Source organism: Sapajus apella, unplaced genomic scaffold (assembly GCF_009761245.1).
Source record: "Sapajus apella isolate SASKATOON/1434 unplaced genomic scaffold, GSC_monkey_1.0 scaffold41, whole genome shotgun sequence".
Lineage (NCBI taxonomy): Eukaryota > Metazoa > Chordata > Mammalia > Primates > Cebidae > Sapajus > Sapajus apella.
This window is the reverse complement of record NW_022436981.1, coordinates 18594727-18606995: the sequence shown is the minus strand read 5'-3', so window position 1 is coordinate 18606995 and position 12269 is coordinate 18594727. Positions and strand designations below refer to the sequence as shown.

General features: G+C 34.7%; 1 protein-coding gene across 1 annotated transcript in view; it reads left to right on the top strand.

The window, feature by feature from the left end:
• LOC116565901 (protein eyes shut homolog) overlaps nucleotides 1–12269 on the top strand; it is a 774713-nt gene that overhangs the window by 576260 nt on the left and 186184 nt on the right. The window contains exon 14 of the mRNA XM_032299846.1: nucleotides 7997–8187. Coding sequence (XP_032155737.1) covers nucleotides 7997–8187 — 191 coding nt within the window. The remainder of the gene's footprint in view (nucleotides 1–7996; nucleotides 8188–12269) is intronic.

Sequence of the window (12269 nt, the reverse complement as noted above, 5' to 3'; positions counted from 1 at the left end):
AACCTATCACATAGTAAACAGATAAATGCTAATTTTATTACTTATCCTGCTCTATAAGTGGGTATTAAGCTAATTGTGATCAACTAAAATGGATTATATAAAGTTGGATTTTAAGGTGAATTAGAGGCAATTTGTAGTACACAGAAGTATAAAGTATTAAATATGCAGAGATTTTGTAATGATAAAATTCAAGCTCCTCTTTATAGAGATAACACTAAGAGACCCAAGCTATAGACAGTATCTGTAGCTAATACACAGTTGCTTATCTTCTTACTATTAGAATCAAGAATCAAGATGTGATACAGCTTTCTTAATAAACAGCACAGTAAGCATTTCAATATTAATTATATTTAAGTGTCATACATAAAGTTTTTTTCTCAAAATAACACTCCATTTAAAAGAAAAAGTTGAACATACATTTTAAATTTCCATTACTATTTCTTAGAAATTGCTTTCAAGAAACCTGGAAAAATGGGTCATTTTACATTTTGGTTGCAAAAATATTTTCTAACATTTATGTAATGACACATACTGCAGAGAGCAATATATAATTACTCTTTCTTGGAGCAATTACTTATGGATTATACTATATGGGCAATAATGACCAGATATGGGGCTAAAACATATATATCTTTACTTAAGCTACCCAATCACTACAGAATAATTATCAAACTATCAATTTTATAGAAAAATCCTAGTATTTAATTATTCTCTCATAATATTCCAACTTTCACATTTAATCTTGTACGTGGAAACACTAACTATAAAAAGATTTGGTTCCTTAAAACTGATATAGGATTTTATGATCTGCTAACCAAACCAAACAAAGCCAGAAAAAAGTCCCAAGCTAAGATTCTTTTACACTTTAAAAAATATATATTTCTTTTATTAAAAGGAATATGTGGTGTTCGAGTAAATGTTCATAATTTATCTAAGAGAAATATTATACTCATTTATCTTGTTTGTTTTATATATACATATATACACACATATACTTCACAGTCTCTATTATTTATTTCTTCTAAAATATATATATTCTATTATTTTTCTATTCTATTAAAAAACCTCTCTTTGTTGCAGTAGAGGGGGAAGGGTCATTTCCTGATTTTTCTCTTAGACAGCTTTTATGTTTCCTTGTCATGCAATGGGAGTGGCTAATAGTGTACATTAAAAAATTATTACATGTAAAAAAAATTAAAAAACTGGCAACTACCCATCTAGCAACAACCATGTTTCAAGTAAATTTTTAAGTGGCTAGACTCATCCATGAACTCAATATAAATTTCTAGATATAAAGGCAAGAGCTACTGTATGAAAAGAGAAACAGAGACAGGAAGTTGAAGATGAAAGCTAACATCTTTAACCTAGACATGTAATTCTGCATCTTAAGTCTCTGACAATCAGATATTAGCCCGGAAATAATTCATAAATCTGGAGAAATACTGGAATTTTATGTTGAGGTTTTCCTCCTAATAGAATACCAGTTTCGCCCATTGTGAACTCCTGTTCATAGCTCTCAGTGGGAGCTGACCCTATCCTCGTCTCCAGCAGAGGGCTTCATTCATCACCCAGTTACAGCCAGTTAACTTCTAGGAAACGTTCACTTTAACTTGAGACAGTTCTTTCTTCCTCTTATGACAGAAGCACAGTATTGGAAACTGAGTAATGCCCATCACATTGGAATCATGAGAAAAGAAAGTCTCATATTAAAATTCAGCCTGTGAATATCAGAGTAGAGAGACAGAAGTAATCTAGGTCTTTTATGAGAAGTCAGTTAAGCTTTTGCATAAACACACGTCCATCAGGAAACCCACCCTATTCTTGAACTTCCTTTTATGTAAACTATTTCATTTCTTTATTGCAGAAGCTATTTGGAATTGGCATTTCTGGTTATTTGTACCAAAAGCATACAAAATTATATGTATAATTACAATACACATATATACAATTCAGATAGATTACTCTATTTAGGAAGGTAAATGTAAAAATTTATTATTTAATTCTATATAATAAAAATATATAGATTATTTTCCTTTAGCCGATTATTACTGAAAATAATCTCGGTATTTATCTTTTCTTCACAAAACTGTTCCATGCTTGCTATAATCATTATTCACATCTGTTTAAAATTTTTGCTGAAGGAAGTATCAAATAAAATCTGTACTTATATATTTGAATATAAAACACCACAAATATGATTGAGGACACTATGCAAAATATCTTCCTGACTTAAAAATCTATATTTAACTCTATAATTTTCCAAGCACATTTAAACAAAAGCATTTGTATTTTCCATTAGATAGTGTGTTCACCTGTTTTTCGATTGCTATAAAGAAATACCTAAGGCTGGGTAATTTATAAAAGAAAGAGGTTTAAAGGTTTAATTGGTTCGTGGTTCTGCAGGCTGTACCAGCATGGCCCCATCAACTGCTTGGCTTCTGGTGACGCCCTCAGGAATCATGGTGGAGGTGAAGTGAAAGGCAAGGTATCGCATGGCAAGAGAGGAAACAAGAGAGAGAGAGAGGAGGTACCACACTCTTTTAAACAGCCGTATCTCATGTGAGCTCAGAGTGAGAACTCACTCATTACTGCAAGGATTACACCAAGCCACTCATGAAGGATCAGCCCTCAAGATCCAAACACCTTCCATTAGGCCCCACTTCCAACATTGGAGTTTACATTTCAACGTGAGATTTGGAGGGGACAAATATCCAAGCTATAGTATGTGCTTCCACATGCTTAACAAAATCAGGTATTGTGCTAGGTTCTTGGAATAGAATGATAAACCCAACATACTCTCAAGTACTTTCTAATTGAGTGCCTGTGTGGGTTTCTATACAGATAATTAGTCACATAATGCAAAAGCGACTGATTTTTTAAAATTTAGTCTATAAAACACATATCTTAATAATATTAAGGAGTTCTTGAGTTACCTATTGTCAGGCAATAGATTTCTTTCTAAAAGCTATAAAATAATATGAAAAGACTTCAAAATGTTGTGAGCAATGGAATTAAACATTTTAAAAATAAGCTTTATTTCTCAGGATAAACCTCATCAAAGTCAACGTATTTTTGTAAACATGATACCAGACATTTAGTCCATCTCTAAGAAAATGAGTGTCCTGGGACTTTACCCATGTCACTGCAGCCTTTTTTACATTATTAATTGAAGAAAAATAGATGCCCTTTACACATTTTTTAAAGATTAGAAAAAAGAAAGAAGTCAGAAGGAGGCAAATCAGAACTGTAAGGTGGATGCCTAATGATTTCCTATTGAAACTATCAAAATTACTTCTCATTTCATGAGAAGAATAAGCAGGAGCATTGTCATGGTGGAGGAGTACTCTCTGGTGAAACGTTCCTGAGCATTTTTTTGCTAAAGCTTTGGCTAACTTTCTTAAAATACTCCAATAAGAGGGACATGTTATCCTTCTTTGGCCCTTTAGAAAGTCAATAAGAAAAATGTCTTGAGCATCCCCCAAAAAACTTTTTTCATGACTGTATTAGTCCATTTTCATGCTGCTGTTAAGGACATAACTGAGACTAGGCAATTTACAAAAGAAAAAGGTTTATTGGCTGGGGAGGCCTCACAATCATGGCAGAAGACAAGGAGGAGCAACTCACATCTTATGTGGATGGTAGAAGGCAAAAGAGAGATTGTGCAGAGAAACTCTCACTTTTAAAACCATCAGACCTTGTGAGACCCATTCATTATCACAAGAACAGCACGAGAAAGAACCACCCCCATGATTCAGTCATCTCCTACCAGGTCCCTCCTACATGTGGGAATTATGGGAGCTACAAGATGAGATTTGGGTGAGGACACAAAGCCAAACCTTATCATTCCACCACTGGCCCCTCCCAAGACTCATATCTTCACATTTCAAAACCAACTGGGTCTTCCCAGTAGTCCCCCAAAGTCTCAACTCATTTGAGCATTAACTCAAAAGTCCGCAGTCCAGAGATTCATCTGAGACAAGGCAAGTCCTTTTCACCTATGAGCCTGTAAAGTCAAAAGCAATTTAGTTACTTCTTAGATACAATGGGGCTACAGGCATTGGGTAAATATAGCCATTCCAAATGGGAAAAATTGGCCAAAACCAAGGGGCTACAGTCCTCTTACAAGTCCAAAATCTAGCAGGGCAGTCAAATTTTAAAGCTCTGAAATGATCTTCTTTGATTCCATGTCTCACATCCAAGAGGTGGGCCCCCATGGTCTTGGGCAGCTCCACCACGGTGTCTGCGCAGGGTACAGCCTCCCTCCTGGCTGCCTTCATGGGCTGGCATTGAGTGTCTGCAGCTTTTCCAGGCACACAGTGCAAGCTGTGAGTCGATCTACCATTTTGAGGTCTAGAGACAGTAGCCCTTTGCTCACGGCTCCACTAGGCGGTGCCCCAGTATGTAGGGACTCTGTGGCGCGTCTCCCACCCACATTTCCTTTCTGTATTGCCCTAGCAGAGGTTCTCCATGAGGACCTTGCCCCAAAGCAAACTTCTGCCTGGGCATTCAGATGTTTCCCTGCATCTTCTGAAATCTAGATGGAGGTTCCCAAACCTTAATTCTTCTTTGCACCCACAGGCTCAACACCACATGGAAGCTGCCAAGGCTTGGGGATTCCACCCTCTGAAGCAATAGCTGGAGCTGTACCTTGGCTCCTTTTGGTCATGGCTGGAGCAGCTGGAACATAGGGCACCAAGTCCCTAGACTACGCACAATAGAGAGACCCTTAGTCCAGCCCACAAAACGATATTTTCTTCGTAGGCCTCCAGGCCTGAAATTCAAGGGGCTGCCATGAAGCCCTCTGCCATGCCTTGGAGATATTTTCTGTTTTATCTTGGGGGACTAACATTTGGCATCTAGTTACTTATGCAAATATCTGCAGTGGGCTTGAATTTATCCTTAGAAAATGTGATTTTCTTTTCTATCACATTGTGAGGCTGCAAATTTTCTAAACTTTTATGCTCTGCTTCCCTTATAAAACTGAATGCCTTTAACAGCACCCAACTCTCATCTTGTGTGCTTTGCTGCTTAAAAATTTCTTCTGCCAGATACCCTAAATCATCTTCCTCAGCTATAAAGTTCTACAATTCTGTAGGGCAGCAGCAAAATATTGCCAGTCTCTTTCTTAGAACATAACAAGAGTCACGTTTGCTCCATTTCCCAGCAAGTTCCTCATCTCCTTCTTAGACCACCTCAGCCCAGAATTCATTGTCCATATAATTATCAGCATTTTAGTCAAAGCCATTCAAAAAGTTTCTAGGGAGTTCCAAACTTTCCCACATTTTCCTATCTTCTTCTGAGCCCTCCAAACTGCTCCAGCCTCTGCCTGTTACCCAGCTCCAAAGTTACTTACGCATTTTTGGATATATTTTCAGCAGCGTCACCTCTGCTGGTACCAATTTACTGTATTAATCTGTTTTCATGATGCTGATAAAGGCATACCCAAGACTAGGCAATTTACAAAAGAAAGAGGTTTATTGGACTTATAGTTCCACATGGCTGGGGAGGCCTCACAATCATGGTGGAAGGCAAGGAAGAGCAGTCATGTCTTACGTGGATGGCAGTAGGCAAAGAAAGCTTATGCAGGGCAACTCCTGTTTTTTAAACCTTCAGATCTCGTGAGAACCATTCACTATCACAAGAACAGCACGGGAAAAGCCCGTTCCGTGATTCAGTCATCTCCCACTGGGTCCCTCCCACAATACATAGGAATTGTGGGAGTTACAAGATGAGATTTGAGTGGGGGCACAGAGCCAAACCATATCAATGATGTTTGATTTTAACTGGTCCACTTTTGATCTGACTGGACCACATCCACCTCTTAATAGCCATTGTTTTGATTGTACTTTGTCTTCAATATCATACTAGTGGAGCTATGTTTCATCTCCTGTTACAAGTCTTCAAAGACATACTTAAAGATCTTCATCTTATTTGTTTAAAATTTCAATTGAAATCTCTCTTCTAGTCTACCGCTGATCTGGGCACAACAGTTTTGATAGCCCCTGATTGGAAAGTTTGCTCAACTTTAATTTTCCATTCAGAGTTGTGTAACCTGAACCAGTTGAAATGTCTGTGGTACTGGCTATTGTTTTTACTATTAATTATTGGTCCTCTTCAATTAGGGCATGAATATGATTAAATTTCCCCTTGTAAACTGATGTGGATGGTCAGCCACTAAGGACTTCATCTTCAACATAGTCTTGTCCCTTAAGACAAGTTATTTCACTTGTAAACTGTGAATTTCTTTTGAGCATTGTTCCAATAAATTTTTATAAAGCTTCCAATAAATTTTGTGATTTTTACCATTCTTACACCCAAGCTTCACTATAAATTTGATATTTGTTCTTGCTTCAATTTTAGCAGAATTCATGTTGCTCTGATAAGGGCTGTTTTCAAACAGGTGTCTTATTCTTCGTAGTAACAAAATAGTTTCTGTACAGACATGTCATGATGAGTGAAATTCATCCATAGTTTTTAAATAAAACACAGTTTATGTGAACTTTTTGAAGAACTCCTGTATGTAGTAGTTTGTTTTAATTTTATCAATATTAGATTTTTGTTGTCATGTTAATTTTTGAAAATATTTTATGCTCTTTCACAACTTGAACTTTAAATCAAACTGATATATGACTTTATTCTCAATTAGTTAAAATAAATGCCTGAAATCTTTAAAAACACTTTCTTGTTATTTAAAATGTTACTGTATTATTCTTTTACCGTCACCATTGAAACTCTAGAAGGAAAAAAGAAGTCCCTACCATTTAACAACTGAAAAAATTAGAATGTCAAAATTGAAAGGACATTGTTATTTCTTCATTCATTAAGCTGTCCTTCACTAATGAAGTCAGTCTTTGATTAAACACACACACACACACACACACACACACAAACACACACACACACACTCTTTTATGTCTATAAAGTACAAATGTTTCCTGGCAGTATTTTAAACCTTCTTATTTCTAGTTAAAAAAAATAATTTGAGACTTAGCTGATTGTTTCTTTAGAAATTGTTACAAGATGGAAAATGTAGCAAAATGAGTAATTCTAAAGCTTCATTAAAAATTCCAAATAAAGATAGCACACTTAGGATAAAAAAATTTCTTGAACTTTTAAAGTACAGATTCAAAAATGAATATTATCCTATAATAGACAGCAAACTAAAACTCACATTGTTTTATAAATAACATTTTCTAGTAGTTATACGTAATTGGAAAGTTTTAAAAGAGAATGAAAGCTTATATTGGGGAGGTCATGAAGATAGTAAAATAAGAAAGGAACTGGAAGAAAGGTGATATTCAAATCACTTGTTTCGGGAATCATCAGCCAACAACAATCAATCCAATATTTATCAAGCAAAAAAGTTGATTTAATGTAAAGTAGTTAACAACTTACTTAAAAACAAGATAACTTAGTTTTATTAATCACATATTTATAAATTTAAGAAAATTGTGGAGTATTTTGCTCAAAGTGTCATTTTTTTCTGAAACACTACAGCTAATTAGAATATCATTCAGAAGGTGAGAGAGAGTTATTAAGAAGCTCATGTAGAGTGTTGATACAAAAGGTTAAGAATTTCTCTGCTTCTCAGTAATCTCTATCATTTCCTCACAAATCTCCCTAATCAAATTATTTATAATGTTGATCATAATTTTGTATCAATATCTTATATAAAGAACAAATAAGTGTATATTTAGAAAATACACGCTTTTTTTCTGTTCACCTGTAACATAAAATCTAAGTAAAAGCAGTGTTGAAGAGTAGTCATCTTGACTTCCTTGCCTTACAATGAGGTTTGTCATGAAGCCATCAAATACAAAGAAATCATGACACAATCGCTCTGAATATTCCAAAGGAAAGAAGGGCCTGGGCTTGAAAGAGGTAGGAAAGAGTCACATATGAGCCATCCAGAAAACATATGCTATGTTAATAATGTGAAACCTAAGTATTGAATATTTATTTCAACCTAAATTGTATGTTCTTTCTGACTCCACAGATTTCAGCTGTGTTCGTTATTATGGAGATTCCTATCTAGAATTTCAGAACGTGCTTTTAAATCCACAAAATAACATCTCCCTAGAATTTCAGACCTTCAGCTCCTATGGACTCCTGCTCTATTTCAAGCAAGACTCAAATTTTGTAGATGGATTTTTTATTCAATTGTTTATTGAAAATGGTACTTTAAAGGTAAGTTATTCAGTTCATTTAATTTTTAAAAATTTACAAAGCTGTTCTAATCCCGTGCTTTATTGGTTATTTTCAAAACAAAATTTAAACTTAACTCTGTATTTTATACTCATCACCAGGACGTCACTTCTTCTTCTTTTATAATTTCTACTTTCACATATACATATATACATACATACATACATATGTGTGTGTGTGTGTGTGTGTGTATATATATATGAACCAACAATAATCAAGTATTTTTCACTCAAAAAATGATTTAATAATAATATAAAGTGATTTGCAACTTATTCAAAAAATAAGCTAACTGGGTTTCATTAATCACATTTATAAATTTTAAACATTTACTTGTCAGAGTATTTTGCTCAAAATATCTCTGTTTCTTCTGAAAAATATACCTAATTAGAATACCATTCAGAAGGCAAAATAGAGTTAAGAAACTCATATAATATAGGGAGAAAAATTTACACTCCTACAGATAGATTAGTTTATAGATATTTAGATATTTATATTTCAAACACTACATGATTTGAATTAACACTTACTGTCTCTTTTTTCTCTCCTTATTTTTAACTTTTCTTCTACTTTTTTATTGGCCAGTTTCTCAATTTCTCAATTTCCTAATGACAATAATTGTTACTGTTTCTATAACCTTAAGGGCAGGTGCAGCCTGGGAACACATAGGCAATCCCAAGATTTTTTTAGAGGGTCCTGAAGAGAAAACCTCTTTTCATAAGTTTTCTCTGTAGGCAAGAGGTGTTATTTGCCTTTTTCATTTTTACTCTCGTAAGCATATAGTAGAGTTTTCCAGAGGCTACATGACATACAATAAAGTCCTTGCTCTAATCACTAATGTATCATTTTATTATGTATTTTTGTATTTTCAAAATGTCTGTTGTAATTTTTAGCATTGTAAATATTTTTTAATTTTACTTTTATTTATTATGCTTTAAGTTCTCGGGTACACATGCAGATTGTGCAGGATTGTTACATAGGTATACACATGCCATTGTGGTTTGCTGCATCTATCACCCCATCATCTACATTAGGTATTTCTCATAATGTTATCCCTCCCCAATCCCTCTACCCCCTGCTATCCCTTCCCAACCCCCACACCCCCCAACAGGCCCCACTGTGTGATGTTCCCCTCCCTGTGTCCATGTGTTCTCATTGTTCAACACCCACTTATGAGTGAGAACATGCGGTGTTTTGTTTTCTGTTCTTGTGGCAGTTTACTGAGAATGATGGTTTCCAGCCTCAGACACAACCCAATTAACAAAAACTCTTTGGAGTTGTCAATAATTGTTAAGAATGCAAAGGGACTATCATATCAAAAAGGATGACATTGTGGACTTTGCACTTGGTGAGCGTTATAATAAGCTTCTTTCAAAAGTCCAAGATTATGCAGCTAATAACATTTTGAAGTCAACTTTGATTTGAAGCCAAGCTTTCCCAACATCATTCCATCTTAACAAATTGATTCATATTCCCGATCTGAATACATGGTTTAGGGAAGTCATCCCAATCATTGTTGCAGAAAGTTTTTTAACACAGCACAAAAAGTTAATTAACTCATATAATTCTAATATATGAAACATAATAACTGTATTTGGTCTACCATTTCTTTTATGATGTGATTGAAGTGTACACATTGTGAATTTCCATGAAAAGATGAGTTACACCTTTTTATTTAAATAGGCAAATTCCCTTACTTTGATTTTCTTTAAATGCTCATGTTTCTTAAGTAATAAAATAAATACACAGCATTTAACACAATTCATGTCATAAATAAATGCCAACCAAACATAGCACAGAATTATATGCAGAAATGCATTTATTCATTCAGGTATTTGTTTACTCATTCATTGAACAAATATCTACCATCAGTCACTATTCTAGGATCTAAGGATTCAGTGGCAGACAAGACCCATTTTGTATGCCACACGTTGCTTTCAAATGATTTAAAACAATAACAAGAGTAGGTGAAACCAGAAGAAAAAATAGAATTATATAATAAGTAAAATACGGTAATGAATCATCAACCATCAATCTGACCCTTTAAGAAAACGTTTGCTGATCCCTGTGCTATATAGTATTTTTCTCAAGGCCAAAAAGCTCCATTAGCTTTATAAGAACCAGCAAAAATGTAGAAACTTAATGTAAAAAGTTATCAAGCACATATAATATTGACCATTGGTCATAGAACATCTCCTCTTGGCACATTTTTTTTTCATCTGTTAATTTAACTGCAACTGAGTGTCTAACTCAGTCACCTTAACTTGTTCAAATATATTAGAAAATTATTTTTAGGCATTTCTAAGGCTTATTAATTTCCTGTCATATGCAGGACTATCAGAACATATATAAAGTATTTAATAGACAATTTTATTAACTTAATTTTTTTCTGTTACAACTAGCTGCTATATATTGTGGATAAAACAGTAGCTAGTGTTTATAAAATAATTACATCACAAATTTTTAAAAGCACTTCACAAGTGTCAACAGAAGCGTTACCATTCTAAGGCAAAACTAACAAACAAAACTATATGATGTAGGTACCATCCTATTATTATCCCCATTATTCAGAGGTAGAAACTGAGAAGAAGCGATTGGCCTTCATCCAGAGAGGCACAGTGATTTGTGACACGGTTATGAATACTTAATGGAGTAAATTGTACTTGAATCTCAATGATGGACGTATCTACTTATCCCCTCAGTATGCAAATGATCCAAAGTAATATTTTAAAAAATTAAGTGTGTTAAATTAAACTTTTCTAAAAACCCAGATTTCCTTAAAAAAAATTTTTTTTATAAACAATTCTGCATTTCCAGAATTTGAATAGGTCTTAAGTTATGATTACTTTAAAAGTGCAAATATAAATATATCTTTGTGTAAATTGTAATGCAAATACTTTCCATGTATAATTATACTTTTAAAATAGATGAGGAAATTGAAGCATATGCTCACAAATCACAGCAGAACAAGAAAAAATTTTAAATCGTGATGATAAAATAATGCTGAGATTTCTTCTAAATTATTCCAAGGAAGCAGTGATGTGTAGAAAGAACATTGCTATTTGGAGTTATGCGACAGTGAAAATTCCTGATTTGCCATCCTTAAGAGATTTAGAAGAGCATATGTAATACAGTCAAACTCTGAGGGCCTCAGCTTTTTACAGAATCTTTGTAGGATGCAGAGCAAAAGCCTTGGGCTAGGCGTACAGGCTCGGGCCTGTAATCCCCACACGTGGCGGGGCTGAGGGGGCAGATCACTTGAAATCAGGTGTTCGAGACCAGCCTGGCCAACATGGTGAAACCATGTCTCTAAAAATACAAAAATTAGCCAAGTGTGGTGGTGTATGCCTGTAATCCCTGCTGCTCTGGAGAATAAGGTAGAGGAATTGCTTGACCCTGGGAGGAGGACGTTGCAGTGAGCAGAGACAGCACTATGGCTCTCAAGCCTGGGAATTGGAGCCAAAACAACAACAACAACAGCAGCAAAAACTAGCCTTCATATATGATTATGTCCCAGGTCTAATTCTGTGTGTTCTACTTTGATTGACTTATTTGACCATTCATAATATTTACTTCACAAATTTTTTTCATTTACTAATTTAAATCAAACAAAAATTGTTTTTACTCCATTAGTAGATTTCAGCACAAGGCACATGTAAAGTCTCAAAACTCCTAAGTAACAGAGCTGGATTTAAACTCTGATCATCCAGCTGTAGAGTAAATGATCTTAAATTTTTTTTAAATGGAGATTGACAAAGTATTACAATTCAGCAAATAATGGTAATCATTATAGACATGTAAGTATATATCCTTTGTTTTACATAAAACCAAAGGGAAAGATACCTCTCTTCACTCATTGATTTTTATTATTATTATTATTGTACTTTAGGTTCTGGTGTACATATGCAGATCATGCAGAATTGTTGCATAGGTATATACATGGAAAGGTGATTTGCTGCCTCCATCCCCCCATCACCTGGGATTTCTACCCACATTACCCCTCCACATCCTCACCACTCCCCGCTGTCTTTCCCCAGTACCCCCTAACAGACCCCAGTGTGTGATAC